General features: G+C 36.7%; 1 protein-coding gene across 1 annotated transcript; it reads right to left on the bottom strand.

Annotated features, from left to right (window-relative positions):
- Positions 1-658: 658 nt before the first annotated feature.
- Positions 659-18,163, bottom strand: LOC107828299 (uncharacterized). Its single transcript, XM_016655579.2, has 8 exons — positions 17,863-18,163; positions 4,572-4,895; positions 4,235-4,470; positions 3,280-3,483; positions 3,104-3,196; positions 2,907-3,023; positions 2,376-2,805; positions 659-941 (listed from the first exon to the last, which is right to left on the bottom strand). Exons 2-8 carry the CDS (start codon positions 4,882-4,884, stop codon positions 892-894), a joined length of 1,443 nt encoding a protein of 480 aa, XP_016511065.1. The 5' UTR covers positions 4,885-4,895; positions 17,863-18,163; the 3' UTR covers positions 659-891.
- Positions 18,164-18,535: the final 372 nt, after the last annotated feature.

Below are 18,535 nucleotides of genomic sequence, written 5' to 3'. Positions count from 1 at the left end.
CAGACTGCCTGAGCTTTTGGATTGTAAAATTGGAGGAATTGGTTGGTACGCATATGAAATTGGAAGTGTAGGAGCATTCTCCTCATCAAGGCGAACATTTTGGTACCTTTCTTTTCCAATTTGGATACCTGGAACACCTTGCGCATTTATTTTTGTCTCGCCGAAGTTCTGCTGCTCGTCAGACGGGATGATTCCCACGGTGGAATTGTCGAACTATGTTTCAGACATTTTTTTTTCCTTTTTGTATTTGTAACTTTTTTTTTCCTGATTTTGTATTTAAAAATAGGACCCACAAATAACACATGGCAAGTACTAAATAGCTTAGCATGATGCGTTGTACATGTCAGCGTAATTGATATACACGCTCTGGTGGATATGTTTATTATTACCCATTTTGTCAAGTTGGAGTGTTCAAATGGAAATATCCAAAGTTCGTGTATCAGCTTTCAAAAGTCCTACAAGTTTAAGTGGTCAGGAAGCCATTATGCCAAAAAAAAATGGGGGCACCATAAATATGGGGCCTAAAGCAGTTGTTTTACCTGCTTTAGGGAAGAGCCGCCCCTGGCTCTCCTCTACCTTTTTCACTTAAATACCATAGTTCGCTTAACACAACACTCTAACCTGTGACCTAAGACACAAGTCCCTCAGTCTTTGCCAATTCAGCCAACTCCCGGAGGAATAAATCACAATAATGCCAAACGACCATATTTTTAAGAGGGCTTTTACAACTATAGCTAGCAAAAGCAAGTCAGATTCATCTTCACCATCCATCGACAAGAAACATTAATTCAAGCTCATATATTCGATAAGTTTCAGAAAACCAGGTAGCGTAAACATATTATTGCATACGACGAAGAACCCACTAGTTCTAGTAATAACAATCTCATAACTCTAGATAGTGTCTTCACTGCTTTCACCTATCATTTGCTCATTTGATCCACCTACAAAAGATAATAAATAAATGAGTTAACAAAAAATTTCGGCAAAATACAATTGCAATATACATATTAAAGTCATGACTTAAAACTAGACAGCGTAGAAAAATTTACTCATCCTAGCAAACCCAATTAATCAACAGAAATTCCGGCAGTTTCCTTGTAAATGGGCACAACCCTATCCCGGAAAAAACCATCACATTCTCCGTTACAACACATATTCATCTCCGTGAATCAGATTCATATCCATTCATCACATCAATACAACAATATTCTATGTGTTACAAGCAATACCATACGCACACAACCAGGGGCGGATTTGTAGGCAAATTGACGGGGCACGTGAACCCATGATCTTTCCGTCAAACTAGGTTTTTTATGTACATTTTTTTTGGAATTGGTCTAGTACTCTCTGCTGGCACCCATGCTCCAAAGAGACTAAATGGTGCACTTGGTTGAATGATGAGTTATTTACCTAGTGGACTAGGGATCAAATTCTACTTAATATTTTCTTTTTTCTCCGTTTTTAGTGGTGCACCCATGTTATAAAAACCCTAGATCCGCCTCTGCACACAACATAATTATCTCAATACTTGTTAAGAATATAAGACTTGCCCAACATCTATCTATATGCCATAGAAATGATAAAATTTACCAAAAGTTGACAACTAAAAGTGTTCAAAAAGGAAACAACTCAAAAGTATAGCCTTCATAAGCAAGACAGCGAGCATGAAATCAAGTACTAATAACTTGATAATTAGCTCCCAAACTTAGTTCTGAATCTCCTTATTAAATCCACAAGATGATGCATATAGAGTTTCAACGTCCAACTGCTGGAAGTACAACACAACTATGCCTCAGTCGCAAACAAGTTGAGATCGGCTATATGAATCCTCACTTCTTTCTTTAACCTTAACTCATATCTCTAGCAAGCCTAAAACATATTCCCGACTAGTAGATATCACCTACATGGATCTTTTTCTTCCATTGTACCCTATCTTTAACTAAGTCTATATTTGATTCCAAAGATTTGTAGGTCTTTCGAGACAACTTCCTTCCATGTGATTTTAAATCTACCCCGTCCTCTTTTAACACCTTCACTCACCATAGTTTCACACGGACCGGAGCCGATGCAAGACATGATCAAACCATCTCAAACGGCTTTCTCTCATTTTATCCTCAATGCATGCTACTTGCACCTTCTAGCGAATATGGTCGTTTTTCACCTTGTACAACCACATATCCATCTTAGCATCCGCATCTCTACAACAATCAACTTGTGAATATGTTAGACTTTAGCAGCCCAACATTCAATACCATACAACTGTCGGTCTTATAGCTGTTCTAACGGGTGGAAGTAGAAGACAAAATTATTGTGCAACGTAACCAACAAACCCATCATTATAATTCCATAGTTCTGCTTGAGTTTATGTGAATTACCTAGTCTGCGATGATTGGTACCAATAGGTGGCTTATGGATTGGTTGAGTACGTGTTGCAGAGCAAGCTTCTCCAGGTGAACGAGTAGATATGGTTGCTAGCATGTTAGGATCAACTTGCAATGTTGGGATCAAATGCTGAAGTTGTGCAATGACATCTGCAACAATTTTTTGCCGCATAGCTTCCTTCTGTTCCTCGAATTTTTTTTGGAGCTTTTCCTCCATCCTCTCTGCCATCTTCTGCAATAGATCATCAGTAATATTTAAAGCAGGTTCAACATGTCCCACTTTACCTTTCAAAGAAGTTTTCGTAACCCCTCGTCCATATAATCTCAAACGTCCCGGATGTTCAGCTCCCATGACGGATGCAAAAGCATTTACAGATTGACTTCCTTCTCCAGTTTGCTTAGATTCTATGTTTTTCATTTCAGCCTGCAAAAAATTCAATAATAAAGAATTTAAACAAATAAAAAATAATTTGCCAAGCAAAAATAACTCATCAAAGTAAACTTGCAATTAGATAAAATTCGTACAATTTTACTAATTGTATCTTCGTCTGGCTCCTTGTACGATCGACCAGGCTTCCTTTTCCTTGTAGCCACAAATAGTTCCTCAAGCGATATACCCTCTAAAGTTTCCTTCTCTTTTTCCTTGTTACATAAAATGGATATCAGAAACCCTTTTTAAAAGTAAAGCAAGTTTATTTTTATTGATAAATATAGTAACATACCAATTCATTACGGATTACAGCAAAACTTGTTTTTCCAGAAGTATGAGGATTCTTCCATTTTTTCCGATTCTCGGTATTGATTTTGGACATTTTCTGCAAGTAAATGATTTAATTAATATGTTTAAACAATATGCATTAGGTATATGTACAAATTGGACTTTTGAAAAATATCTCACCTGGACTGCTTCGGAGTTCCAATATTTGAGAAGACCCTTAAATTGAGATTCTGGAACATATGCAGGCCGCTTTTTTATTCGAATTTCATCATTGACATAGGTATCATAATGATCTTTCTTCAATTGACTCTTATACCTTCTCCATGCAGTGTGAATTGCTTCCAAAGCCCATGTTTTTGCAGCATCAGGAATATCATATTTTTCCTACAAATTGGTTTTGTTGTGTTTAGTACGATATAATGCCATAAACAGAAACCTATACACATGCACATAACTGACTTAGAGTTGCAGTATTTAAGAGGATCCTTAAATTGAGGTTCTGGAACATCTGCAAGCTTGCCATTAAAGCTTACTTCAGTACCTCACTGTGGGACAGATTCGAGAGATCACAACAATTAGTGCCATCATGGATGGTAACGAGGATACTTTAATCTGATCATGAACATTAATGAAAGAATGGCCGATGTCCCTTATAGAATGAGTGGAAGAATGTGGCTTAAAAGACTGTTGGAAATCCTATGTGGAAGTTCTACCAGAAACTTAAAAAGGTCAGCAAGCAGTTAAGATCTTGGTCTTGAGTTGCTTTTGGAGATCTAACTATAGGTGCCTCAGAACTGGAGAAAAAGGTGAAACTAATGGAGGAAAATGTGATTTCAGACAACATTAAGGACAATGGAAGTTTTTCTTAAGCTAGAAAGAATTCACAACGATAGAGGTTTGTTAAACAAAGCAAATGCAGAGTTAATTCAACTATTGAGGATGCTATCTTGAAGCAGACAGCCGGAGTAAAACGGCACAGCGAAGGGGATACAAACACAGTTTTTTTTCAGTGTAATTGTTTCTTTTTTGGTAAGGTACTTTTTCTCACAGCGTCATTAAAATGAGAAGAAGATTGAACATCTATAAACCAAGAATGAGCAAGGTGTGTGGTTAGATAAGGAGAAGAGATTGCAACCTTGGTATATTTCCACAAATCATCTTTTGTGTCCATTTTCCTCCAGTCAAATTTATCAAGAGGGCAAAGTGTTGCATTCCTTGCCAATGTGCCAAGGAAACTACCCAACTCTTTTACAACAGCTTTACTGGGACCAATTGGTTGATTGAACTCATTCAATACTATCAGTTGACGCTCATGTCGCCCATGCACGGTATACATCTTTGTTCTACCTCTTTTCCTTTTTTGAGTAGGACCTGTGGTAGTACCAAAGATAATCACCAAATTGTTAATGTTAGTTGAGTTAATGAATTAAATACAAAGCCGATAACTCTACATACAATCTATATGCTCTTGCCTTGTTCATCAGACTGTTCATTTGCTGCAATAGTGGTTGAATCCATTTGTGCTTGTCGTTCTACTGGTTGTTCTACATATGGACATGCTTCTGTTTGTATATGAGCTTCTACCGATGGATGTTCGGATGCCTCTAGCTGTTGTCCTTCGATTGAATTTGACAAATGCTTTTCACTTGACCGTAAAGTTTGAATAATTTTTTGTACTGCCGATGAGCGCTTTCTCCTTACTATAGCTGCAACTGGTCCATCTTTAATGTACGAGGAGTTTCTTAATCTTTTATTTTGTTTTGAAGGCCCCTCTTGACTCATCATTCTCCAATTCTCTGTGTCACCATAAAAAGCACTAAATATCATCAATACATTTACCCATCATTTGTCATTTGATTGTGAATAAAGCTAGGCATTTCTAATTTGATAAAGAAAAGCAGGCAATTCAATTCTATAAACATTTCATATATGAAGAGAGAACACGATTTAGCCAAACCAAATTTAGATACCATGATCTCACAAAGCCAGCAAAGCAACTCATAGAAAAATCCTGAAAGCCACAATCTTTTTAATTATAAATATAAAAAAGCAAAGAAGAGCAAACTAGAAGTGTTGGTTAGTCAGTTATCCTACAAAAAGCTTTCCTGCTGAACTCAAAGCAAGTTTTGAATGTGGGTAGCATACTAAGTTGCTGTCACTTGGAAATAGTACCTTCTAATTCTATTTCCTAGCAGAAGAGAGGTGCTAGGAGACAGTGAAGGAGAAGAAACTGTATTCTTCAAGCTACAGACAGTTTTTTTTTTTTTTGGATAAGTCAAGCTACAGAAAGTTAAAGATATTATTTTTCTTAACTAGTCAAATCAGATTCAAGTTTACTGAAATATGCACAACTGGATGTTCAAGTTAACATATAACTCAAGAATGATCGGAAGTAAAGCTTATCCAACTTCTGTAGAAAAGTTAATAAGGAAAAAAAACATTCAAAATTACTCAGGCACTGAAACAAAGAAATCCAGACAACATCTGATAAGCAGCCGATCGCTGTTAAATCGAGAACTTGTCACTCTCAACGCAAATCTCTTGATTTTTCTCACTGCAAGAAGATGTTCATTCCTTCTGTCTTTCACAAACTAGAGAAAGCTCCATTTAGTATATCACAACACTGGCTAGAAAACAAATTGTTTTCCTGGTTTAACAGTAAGGTGGCACCGTATAAGTGTATATTATTCAAATTTTACCAAGGGTTTGCACATATTCTTTTCTCTCCTTCTATTCGCATGTTGCCCCCAAAAGATAAAAGAACATTTTAGACAAATAGCGTGTGGAAATTAGAAAAAGATGAAGAACATGCATCAAAAGACACTAGAAATTCAATAGTTATAAGGCACCACGGCCAAGATCTTAATGGACAAAGGATTAACCAAGTCATAATTCATGATCCTATTCTTTTGCAACACATGTACAAACTTCAATGCCTCTCAAAATATACACAAAATATGTTCAAAAGTTCCTCCGTCAGTTGTCAGCCTCAATTTAAAATGCAAATTTCTCTTTAGATATCTCTGTAGCTGTATCTAAGGAATGTAGTGCATGAGATAGCATGTCAATGACATCACCAGGTATATCTTCTCTCTCGACCATCTCGCCTCAACATCGAGTAATCTACCTGAACTAGTTTCCTCATACTCCCTCCAAAATGTCGCTAATATTTGAACAATTTTCTTCCCCCAAATCATACAAATCTCCAGGGTCTTTATTCCTTGCATAATAACTCCCATTCTCAATTGGATCCTTCGCATGAAAAGCTTGATGCACTTGAGATGCCACTATAAAATTTGTTGAAGCCTACCAGAGCTGACCCATATTCATTTAGTTTCTTGCGAAACCAATCACACCTAGAAATTACAACACCAAAGTGCTCCAATAAACAATCTCAATGACATCTTAAATGGAAGACATTCCCCATCAGTCGGGTTTTGGCCCCTAGCAACAGAAAATCTATCAGTTGTTGCTTATAAAGTTACTCCACCATTCGGAGTCTTGCACAGGATATCCTGATTCATTCCATACAATCATTATCCATTAATGAGATATACAACATAATCAGGAGCGGATCTGTGTATGAGAAGGGGTGCATCGCCACCTAAACTCTCGAGTAGAATCTTCATGTATGTACTGGTATTTCCCGCAAAAAGCCTATATAAGTAAACGGTGGCACCCCAAGTTACAAAGCGACCATGGGTGCAACTGTTAAAGTGTCATGTTTCTAGTCACAAGGCCCAGGATCGAGACTCATTGAATTGAAAGCCGTTTTTACTTTCATCGTCGCCTTACTTGTTCCTTTTCTTTCTTTTCTTCTCTTTTAATTTCTTTTGTTCTTTCTTTGTATTTCCTCTATCTTTGTACAACTCTGTTTTTATTAAAAGGGCAGCCCGATGCACTAAGCTCCCGCTACGCGCGAGGTCCGGGGAAGGGCACAACCTCGTTTATTATTGATTCAAATTGTATATTTGCTTTCATTTATTTGTCTAGATCTAGCCGGATAAGATTATGAATGAGGATATTCAGGAGAAGATGGACGTGGCTCCCATGGACGACAAGATGAGGGAAGCGAGGCTCAGATGGGTTGGGCACATGCGGAGAAGCCTAGATGCGCCGGTTAGGGGGTGTGAGCGGTTGGTTTGACATGCATGAGAAGAGGTAGAGGGCAGCCTAAGAAGTATTAGGGCGAGGTGATCAGGAAGAACATGGCGCGACTTCAGATCTCCGAGGACATGGCTCTTAATAGGAAGGTATGGAGGTCGAGCATTAGAGTTGAAGGTTAGGGGGTAGTCGAGCGTTTTTCTACTTTATACTGAGGGTGGGGCTAGTCTGATAGTGTTCTGTTCTGTCTTGGACTGCTAGTGGCGTTTGTTGTGTTCACACTATTTTTCCATTTTCATAGTTCTGTGTAATTAGTTCCGGTTTTTGTTATTGCCTTTCCACCTATTTTCTATCTCTTACGATGTTGATATTTTCTCTCTTGTAGTTGTTCCTGGTACAGATTTATTGTCTTTGTTCATCTTTTTGAGCTGAGGATCTCCCGGACACAGCCTTTCTACTCCTTCGGGATAGAGGTAAGGTCTGCCTACACTCTACCCTTCCCAGGCCCCACTTGTGGGATTTTACTAGGTTGTTGTTGTGTTGTTGTTGTTTATTTGTCTAGATCTCCAAATTTTTATTTGAAAATGATTTTGATCATTTCTCTTTTTATCCATATAATGTAAGTTCTTCCTGGACAAACAATTCAGTTAGGTGATCGCGTATTTGTTTATGCACCAAAAATTTTGTACATCGAACCAAATTAATTTTACAATGGATTGAACCGAATCGAATTAATTCAAAATGGATCGAACAAACCAAATGTATGCCCTAATTCAATCTCCTTGACTAGTGGTAACGCTTGCATTAAAGACAATATTACCCATAGTCATCAAATCCTGGATCTCCTTTGAACACATCTTTTTGCCACAATCCAAAGCCACTTAACTAACCATAGTAATGAGTGGGCACTATTACCTTGTTAACTTTCTCCCTAAACCAGTTGTTGGATTCCCGAATATGATTTTCTGCTCTTGCCTATGCAGTTGATCTAATACCACCATCCATTAAATTCTTAAGATCCCAACACAAGCATGAATTTCCCAAGTTTCATTAGGCAAATATATATGAAACTTAAAATGAAGATCACATATTTTATATGACTTGATAAGCTTCTTCACTTGCTCATTTCCACGATTGAACATAATCAGTGTGTTCCAGACATTAAACGTGAGTCCATGATAAAAGCCTTGCCTCTTCCTTTTCTTCCAATTTCCAATTGGATAGCCTATCTTACGGAATATAAGTGAAAAATCATCTCCCTTTTTTAAATGATGCATCATCATGAGCTTGGTACATACTGAATCTTGTCTTCAGTCTCTTTACCCCATCATGTAGGTATCTCGAACAAAAGGTCAAACTCTATCCAACAAAAATGAGTCGGACACCCAAGCCTAGTTTATTTACGAAATGGATAGGCAAATATACCATTACATCAAGAAATATTATTTCAAGGTGACATAGTACTGCAATTATTTATGACTGCAATTTATTATAATCTCTTCGCCTTGTAACCTTACCACATATGGAAAAACGTCAAATTTACCCCTGTACTATTAAAAGGGGTTTAAAAATATTCCGTTACACTATTTGGTCATCTCAGCCCTCATCGTTATACTATCATTCAAATATATTTCTCAATTGGATGGACTATTGTGTGCCCTCACACAATTAAAATGACTCATTCCCTTTTTTTACCCGATTTATTTCCCCTCTACCCATAACCCGACCCAAAGTCACCCCCTTTTGAAAAAAGCCCTAAATGATTTTAACCTCATTTCACCTTTCCCCTTCATCTGTAACAAGTAGAAATAGCTATGGAAGCTTATGGGACAATTTCTTGGTACTTTCATTGTCTTCAATTTCTTCAACTATGAGGTCACTTCCATTATGCTCTTTTTTCTTTTCAATGAAATACCGTCACACTTCCTCTACTTTTTCTCATATAAACGACTCAATTTCTCGTGTTTCTATCCTAGTTAATATATGAACTAGGGTAGGAATTGATCAAGATGGAAAAGAAACTCTAGAAATTAATGGGACATAAGTCATGGAAAAGTTAATTCATACAACAAAATTAATTGATCAATTGCCAGCCCAAGAAAGTTAATTCATATAACAAAACCAAAATTGAGAAAGTTGAATATCAATTAATTAATGGAGATTTAACAAGGCAATTGACTGTATAAAAAGATTTTAGGGAGGATAGTAGCATTCAACAGTAAGGACAATTGGAGCCAGAAAGTTAATACTTAATAATGAAGAGAGAAGATTTTCTTCAATTTCAAAAGAATTAGGCACAATATATGACCAAATTCATGTTTAGACTGATGTCTGGTAAGAAGTTTCACTTGCATTTTGCCAGCAAGCTGACATCATATGGACCTACAAACACGGGCAGATAGGATTAAGATTCTACACCAATAGAGAACAGATTGCGAACATGGAAGCAATCCTTCGTCTGGGAAGAAGCTCCACAAATTGTGAAATAAATAGGGGAGTGGTGAAATGAAGTTAAAATCGTTTAGGGTTTCTTTTTAGAAAGGGTGATTTTGGATCGGGTTAAGAGTAGAGGGGAAATGAATCTGGTAAAAAAAGGGGATGGGTCATTTTAATCTTGTGAGGACATGTGGCAGTCCGTCAAATTGAGGGGTATATTTGAGTGAAAGCATAACGGTAGGGGTTGAAATGACCAAATAGCGTAACGGAACATTTTGCATACAGGGGTAAACTTGACCTTTTCCATACTACATATGGCTCTAAAGAAATTATCTCAACCTAATCAAGGCCAAAGCAACACTATTGCAAGATGACTATCGTTGGCTCTTGCACCGTTGATACTTCATCTTCTTCACTTACACATTGTGATATATCGAGACATAACCTTGTGGTAACTTGGCATTTTTTAGGATCGTGCAAAACAACCTTTTCTCTTCTGGTTTCGTGGGGAAACAAACTTTAACCAAATAAACATTTCCACCATCATGTGCTCCTAATAGTTGAAACTCCTTTTCCATCCCCATTTCTTATAAGTTATAGTGAGAAGTTAGACGATCCTTTGACTTTTTTAATTATGGACAAACAAGTCCAAGAAATTTATCACATATTTTTCTCCATGTGCATCATATCAAGATGGCGCCTCAATTTGTTATATGCCCAATAAAGCAGTTCAAAAACACATTTCTTTACTTCCACCACCTTTCATTATCCCAAACACCTTTCGTTGCCCTTTCCAAAGACACAGTTGAATTGAAATAACTCTTCAAGCACTTCTACATCTGATAAAGGAGTTATGTCTAGGTCTCTGCTCCTCCTTACCTTTAAACAATTTCTAATCTTTTAGTAATAGATGCTTAGGACACCAAAATGTTCGACTACCGAAGTAACACATTTTATGATAATGTTAAGATATTGAGAGCATATGTCCCTTCTCAAAAAAGAGATATAGAGACTTGTCACTTGTGTCACATTACAAGCGGGCTTGCCCATTTCTCTTTGGTGCTCCATACTAAAAACATTACTAATGCTGAAGATCACTAATTATCCACAATAAGGCTTCATGCATTGAAATGTTTGGTTGTTTTTAGCATCATGTGTTTCTATGCCAACTTTCTCTAATTCTTTCAGTTCAGCAATTAGTGGTTGTATGTACAAATCTATATATTTTCCTAGAGACTACGATGTCACTTTCAACTATTTTATGTGCAAGGGGAGGTGCAATCTCTCATTGATTTTATATTAGATGAGTGGTAAGGTAGTTCAAGAGACATGGCCCATGATAGACTCGAAATTATCATGGACAACACTACATACTCAGCTTCATGCAGATCTATGGTGATAATTACAGTTCATTACACCCAAGGATGTGGCTTAGTGGTCAATGAAGTGGGTTGAGAATCATGAGGTCTTAGGGTCAAATTCCAGCAAAGGCAAAAACACTAGGGGTGTGTTTGATACGAAGGAAAATGTTGTCCATGGAAAATATTTTCCTATAAAATGTTTTCTAGGAAAATGAGTGTTTTATCGCTTATTTTCCCTTCTTTGGTTGGTGAATGAAAAATATTTTCCAGAAAATATTTTTTAGTGTTTGGTTGGAGAGTATAAAATATTTTTAGGGGTAGAGGTAGGCCGAAGAAGTACTGGGAAGAGGTGATTAAGCAGGACATGGTGCTACTTCAGCTCACTGAGGACATGATCCAAGATAGAAGGGTGTGGAGGTCGAGGATTAGGGTAGAAGGTTAGTAGGTAGTCGAGAGTTCCCCGCTCTTTTCTAGTAGTATTAGTAGCACTCTTGTTTTTTATTCGTATTCATTGACCTTTGGTATTTGCCTATTGTTTCGCTCGCCTTGTGTTTCGTATTTTCCAGTTTGTTTCTATTTGATGCTACTTTTTCTTTTACTTGTTGTTATTGCTGTTGTCTTTTTTTCCTTTTCCTTATCGTCCTTTGTCTCTCTATTATTTCTTTCTTTCTTCTTCTTCTTCTTCCTTTCTCTCTCTTTTCACCTTTTGAGCCGAGGATCTTATCAAAAACAACCTCTCTACCTCGCCAGGTAGGGGTAAGGTCTGCGTACACACTACCCTCCCCAGACCCCGTTTGTGGGATTATACTGGGTATGTTGTTGTTGCTACTCTCCTCAACCCACCTTCCCCAAAATCCACATGTTTCGTGTGCGGGGGCCCACCCCCCACCCACCCTCTATTTTCTTCAATTATTTAATTATTCTTTTCAAAATTCACACAAACCCAAAGGAACTAAAGTGCTATTTTACTTTTTCACACAAGAACAACGCTAAAATTTAAGGTCAATAACTAAAAAGAAAATACTTTATTTTGTTGAAAAAGCGAGTATCCTTTCTACAACATTCAAAGAAATTACTCATTTGTTGAATTTAAGAAAATACTTTTTCTACATCATAAAAAGAAAATACTCAGTTTGTTGAAATGAAAGAAAATACTTTTTTTACATCATGAAAGGAAAGTACTAAAGTTTTGTTAAGATGAAAGAAAATATTTTTACATCAGAAAAAGAAAACTTAGTTTGTTGAAATGGAAGAAAAAAAATTTGGTGGGGGTAGGGGTTGGGGTGGGTGCATAGGGGTGGTTTGTGGGTGAGGTGGGTTGGTAGGAGGTTGGTGGGGATGAGAAATAGGGTGAAGAAGGTTGAAAAAGAATTTTGGAAAATGTTTTCCGTTCTTTTGATAGGAAAAATATTTTCCTCGTGGAGGAAAATGAGTTCATGAGGAAAATGTTTTCCAAAACTTTTAAGCCAAATAAACATGGAAAATTAGAAAATATTTTTCAGAAAATGTTTTCCTTCGTACCAAACACACCCTAGGTGAATTCTTCCATCTGTCCAAGCTTTAGTGGATAGAGTTATCTGATACCTGTTGCTAGCGGAAGATAGCAAATATCCTGTATAATTAGTCGAGGTGCGCATAAGCTGGCCCGAACACCACGGTTATCAAAAAAAAGTTATAGTTCATTAACTTAACTGGTCATGTGCTATGGAAAACTTTCAGGGTTCGAACTGGGTTAAAACTATCACTTAAAGTCCTAGCCTTATATTTTTTTGATAACCGAGAAATCCCTTAGGGCCACTGGTGCACAGTTCGAAACTCAAAGGATAATAGACCTACCCTCTTCGTTCTCTACTTAAATACTAGGCTAGTATCTGGAAAGTTCTAATTTAACATTACGAGTCTCTAGAGAAGTTTGAGCACAAGGAATTAACATCTTTTCCAGCTTCACCATCAGCAAGACGTCTTATATCGCCATCATTGGGTTATTCAATAGCATGTCATCTCATAGTTGCAGTTGTTTCAAGACAGATGAATATCTTTTGAAGCCTAGGCATTAAGGCTAAGTATATTTAGGGGTGTTCGTCGGTCGGTCGGTACGGTACGGTATTTAGACATTTCGGTTCGGTATTTTCGGTATTCGGTTTCTTAAAATCCTATACCAATACCGTACCTAATTAAATTCGGTATGGTTCGGTTTTTCTCCTTTCGGTTTCGGTTTATTCAGTTCGGTAACTTCGGTTTATTCGGTTTGAATACTAACTAGTGCATAGAGCCATACACTCTAATATTCTTAATTAAAGTACTCAAAAATACAAAACTGAAAATATTTGTTGACAAAATTTTTGTCCAAAACTAACAAATATCGATACAAATAGAGAAAATTGTACATAAAAGAATATTTGATCATTAGAAATGTCTTGTTACTTGTTAAGAGTTAATTGATGAACTTTGAGAATAAAGGAAAGTAAAATTTTAGATTTTTTATATTTATGTTATAATTGATAATATGTGTTTTGTGTAATATAATATATATTTCAATACAGTATCGGTATTTCGGTATTTTATTTTAAAATACCTAATACCAATTTTTTAAAACTTAAACCAAATACCAAAATACCGTATACCAAATACCAAAATTTTGGATTTCGGTACGGTAATTCGGTATTTACCAAATTATGCCCAGCCCTAAGTATATTAAAACCTAGCAGGGTTTTTTGAGTCATATTAATCAGAGTCATTACCAACATTCTTCCCCTTAAAGGACTCAGACACCGAGCAATTATCTGCTTTTGTATTGTCAATCTAAGACAACATGCAATCATCAAGGCAAGCATGCATTTTTTTCAAAGTCAAGAACCAACGATGATGTCATGTCCATGATGGTCATGAGTGAGTCTGAATATCTGAAAACGAGGAGGTAAATGTTACTGACCTCAAAGATTATTTTCATCTTCTTCCTAAGAAAAGACTGTCTGTCATGATGCTCTTATTAATTAATCAAATTGAAAAATTGAGTGCTGACAAAGAATAATTATTCAATGATTTTTCAATTGTTAAGTTTGAATGCCATCTTAAGTTCGGCGCATCTTGAACTCAAAAGGGAAAAACAAGATTATGAGAAACAAGTCCCTATTTTAAAATCTGAAATTGAAGCACTCAAAACTGAAAATGAGAAATTGAAAGAAGCACCATGTAAAGGAAAAGGTGGGATCAGTGATATACAAGAGGCCCTTCAAAAAGAACTACAATTGTCCAAGGAAAATTTGTACAACCAAGTTGAACGAAACATAGTAATTCAGGAGGACCTGACAAGGTTGAATATGAACTGACTAGAACCTTTAAGTGGAAGCTCTAGAATGGCTGAACCAAAACCAGAACAGAAGTAAAATTGGACTAGGATACTACAAATCTATCCCTAAGGTTAATCCTAAGTATGTAGCTTCTGCATCTAGTAAGCTATGTACAAATTGTGGTAATACTGGTGACTACAAGGAAACTTGCTTAGCACTATCCAATACACAAAATAAAAAGGTTCCAGTACAGAATCAGTCAGAAAGAAAAACTTTTTTTGTGATGAAGTCTAACTTACCAAGCTGGACTAAAAAAACATTTCATTCATTCTTTCAATCACAAGAGGGGATCCAAGCTAGTCTGGGTTCCTAAATCTAACTCTTGATTTGTTTTGCAGGCTAAAGTAAGAGGAAGCAGCCAAGACTAGTATATTTATAGTGGCTCTCAAGGCACATGACAGGAAGGAAGAAAAATTTCCTCGGCCTTTCAAGGAGGGAGCGTGTCTTTTAGGAATGGTAAGAAAGGTGATATCACAGGGATAAGTAAGATTGGTAAGTCACTCTCTCAAGCTATAAAAATGTGTATTGTGTGAATGGGTTGAATTACAATCTGCAAAGTGTCTCCCAGATATGTGACAAGGGAAACAGGGTCCTGTTTGACTATGCTGAGTGTCTTATCACAAATGTGAAATCTGGTTAGACAATACTTAAGGGAAAGAGACATCACAATGTATACATTGCATCTATTATGTCTCTAGCTGATAATAAGGTTGCATGTCTTAGTGTGCTTGATGATGATCCTTTACTGTGGCATAGACGACTAGGTCATGCGAGTTTGGCTCAGCTTAATAAACTGGCTTCAAAAGATCTAGCTGTGGGATTGCCAAAAATCAGCTTTAAAAATAATAAAGAGTGTGATGCTTGTGTTAGAGGCAAGCATGTCAAGTCCTTTAAATCTAAGAAAGTTGTCAGTACCTCTAGACCCCTGGAGCTATTCTGTATGGATCTTTGTGGTCTCATGAGGGTTATGAGCAGAGGTGGCAAAAAATGCATTCTGATTATAGTTGATGACTACTCTAGATATACCTAGACCTTGTTTCTTTCTAGTAAAGATAAAACCTTTGATGGTTTTTTGCATATTTGCCAGGACAATCCAAAAGAAACTAGATCTTCAGCTTGTTAGCATTAGATCTAACCAAGGTTCAGAGTTTAAAAATGCTAGGTTTGCTGAATTCTGTAGCATGCATGGCATTGGTCATAATTTCTCTACTCCCAGAACTCCTCAACAAAATGGAGTAATTGAGAGAAAGAATAGAGCTCTAGAGGATATGGGGAGAACCATGTTAATCTTTAGTGGACCGCCCAAAAGCTTTTGGACAGATCACAGAAGCTAGTAACACTGCATGTTACCTCTTAAATAGATACATGGTTAGACCCATATTAGAGTAAACTCCCTATGAATTACTTAAAGGAAGTAAACTCAACATATCACATCTTAGAGCTTTTGGTTGCATATGCTATTTTCATAATAATGGCAAGGACGCTCTAGGAAAATTTGATGCTAGAAGTGATGAGGGAGTATTCTTGGGTTATTCACCACATAGTAAGGCATATATAATTTTTAATAAACGGACTATGTGTGTTAAAGAAAATGTGCATGTTGTATTTGGTGAATCTGATCCTTTTATTGAGAAAAAAGAAAAATGTGCAGGATAATGGTCAAGAGCTTGGTCTTGTAAGAAAAAAGAATTCTGATATTAAAGACCAAGGAGACTCTTGAAAGCGAACATGAGGAAAGAGGAGGCCAACACCGGTGAAGATGAGGCATCACACTCAGGGGGGCCTTAACTCCACCTAATGAGGAAGAAGAAAATGGGTTAGAAGAACCTATTCCTCCTGTTGGTCCTCAAAATGAGCAGATTCCTCCTCCTGGTCCCCCAAATGAACAAATTCAGCAACCTCAAAGAAAAACTTGGAAACATCAGAGTTCTCATACTATTGAGAACATAATCTCTGACTCTAACTCAGGGATCTAGACCAAATCATCTCTCAGAAATCTATATGCATTTGAAGCATTTCTATCTATGAGCCAAAAATTCTAATGAAGCCTTGTAGGATGCAGATTACACAATGGCTATACAGGAGGAATTGCATCAATTTGAAAGAAGCAATGTAAGGCACTTGGTCCCAAGACCTAAGAATAGGATAGTCATTGAAACAAAACGGGTCTTCAGAAATAAACTGGATGAACAAAAACTATGACAAAAAACAAGGCTAGACGCGTGGTCCAGGGGTATAATCAGGAAGAAGGGATAGATTATGATGAGACTTTTGCTCCAATGGCAAGGATGGAAGCATTCAGATGTTGATTTCCTTTGCAGCTTAAATGGAATTCAAACTGTATTCTTGAATAGTTACCTCAAGGAGGAACTGTATGTGGCTCAACCTCTTGGATTTCAATTGCCAGGGATGGAAGAACATGTCTATAAGCTAGACAAGGAAATTCTCTAAAGAAAAGGACAGGAAACAGAGGAAAGTACGGAAGAGAGAAATGGCTCTTTTTCACAAGCTGTTGTTTGAGTTTGTGCACAAGCTTGTGCTAAGCGGTCAAAAAGGAGATATGAAGCCAATGCTCTTTACTTGACTTATATGGATATACTGGAAAGGGAAGAAAAGATAAATTTGCATGGGGTAATGATCAATCACATAGCTAGAGCGGTAGACAAGTCCAAGAGTGAGCACTCCATTCCCTATGGTTTCTTTTGGTCTGAAGTAATAACTCATTTTGGAGCTCCTGTCAGCAAGTGGAAAGAGGGGGCTAAAGAGGAACCTGTTCCTGATGGTATTTTTGACAATGCTAAAATTCCGGAGCTTCAACAACAAATGCAGGCACTACAACAGCAGGTGGAGATACAAGTTGCAAAGATTGCCGGAATGAAGACGGTAAATCGAAAGCTGAAGGAGGACTTGACAAGAGAATAGCATAATTCCAAAAATCTAAAACTGCTCTAGTTGCACATATCCAGTCACATCTGGTCCCATACCTGTCCATCCAGCCGAGTCTGACCAGAGTCCCAAACTTTTAAAGGGTAATCAAGGTGATTAGCTATGATATATCAGTATTTTGAAATTTAAAGGACAGTTAAATTGATTTGATCTATTAAACCTAATAGGATTGAAGATGATAATCATCAAACGCATTAAGGAAATTTTCCATATTTCTGACTACAAATGCAGTACCATTGGGAGATTAGTTTGTTTGTTTGCCAATTCATTTCTAAATAAAACCTCAACTGCACACATAACAAGTTACATGCAGGCATGAGTTAAGTTTCCGTCATTCATTACCGATTACGTGTAAGCAAACAACCAAACAACTTCGAACTATATCATAAGATCTACTTATATCACGCATTACCCATAAAACCAGAACAAGATAGTTACAAGAGAGAACAATTTCGACGAACTTAAACAAACACAAAGTAAAAATAAAACACAAAAGCTATAATACACAGAGTCACCAAATGTATAGAGAAACGAGAAACAGAAGAACAAGGGAAAAATTGATTTACCCGGAAGCGAATAAAGGGTGAGGAGAGAATTAAAGCAAAGAGATTTGCGGTGGGGAGTTCTCTATGTTCTCTTTGTTTTCATTCTGCCAACGAACTGATAAATTGTTCCACTAAGATGGAGATTAACTGAAAAGTTTAGATATGAAGAATTGAAGAAGAGAAGGCATCACCAACACCAATTGCAAATGCCTAGGGGAAGAGGGAGGGAAGAGTGCTCTTGGAATTAGGGGAAATTAGATGAGAAAACCTAACGGAGGGAAAGCCAATTTGGTGAACCGTTGTCATAGGTATTTTTTTCTTTAAAAATATTCGTTGCACTAGATGAGGCGAAAAAGCTACTTTTACGAGCGTGACAAAAAAATAAAGATATCTTTATACGAGTAACCGTATGGATTCATTGTCAAATTCTTTGGAAGATATTAATTTATTATATATATTTGCCCTTTTAAACATAACTAGTATCTATAAACGTGCGTTGCACGTTAATAATGACACATGACGGTTTAAATATTTATTTATATGAAGGAATAATAAAATTTAATTAATGAGATAAATTTTATATATAATAATACAACAACATCTAAATGCCGAAAAATATTGTTATATTAGCATAATACGTGAATTCAAATGATTACTACCGAAAACTTGATTTTAACGAAAAAATTTGATTTAT

This window comes from Nicotiana tabacum, chromosome 6, assembly GCF_000715075.1.
Source record: "Nicotiana tabacum cultivar K326 chromosome 6, ASM71507v2, whole genome shotgun sequence".
NCBI classification, from domain to species: Eukaryota; Viridiplantae; Streptophyta; class Magnoliopsida; order Solanales; family Solanaceae; genus Nicotiana; species Nicotiana tabacum.
Note: the sequence above shows the minus strand (reverse complement) of the source record. Positions and strands in the feature narration are given on the sequence as shown.

Excerpts from the sequence above, each read along its gene's own strand:
- LOC107828299 (XM_016655579.2), bottom strand. The coding sequence starts at position 4,884 with ATGATGAGTCAAGAGGGGCCTTCAAAACAAAATAAAAGATTAAGAAAC. Across the intron at positions 3,197-3,279 it reads GGAACTCCGAAGCAGTCCAG|AAAATGTCCAAAATCAATAC; the intron begins GTGAGATATTTT and ends ATTTACTTGCAG. Across the intron at positions 2,806-2,906 it reads AAGATACAATTAGTAAAATT|GCTGAAATGAAAAACATAGA; the intron begins GTACGAATTTTA and ends AATTTTTTGCAG.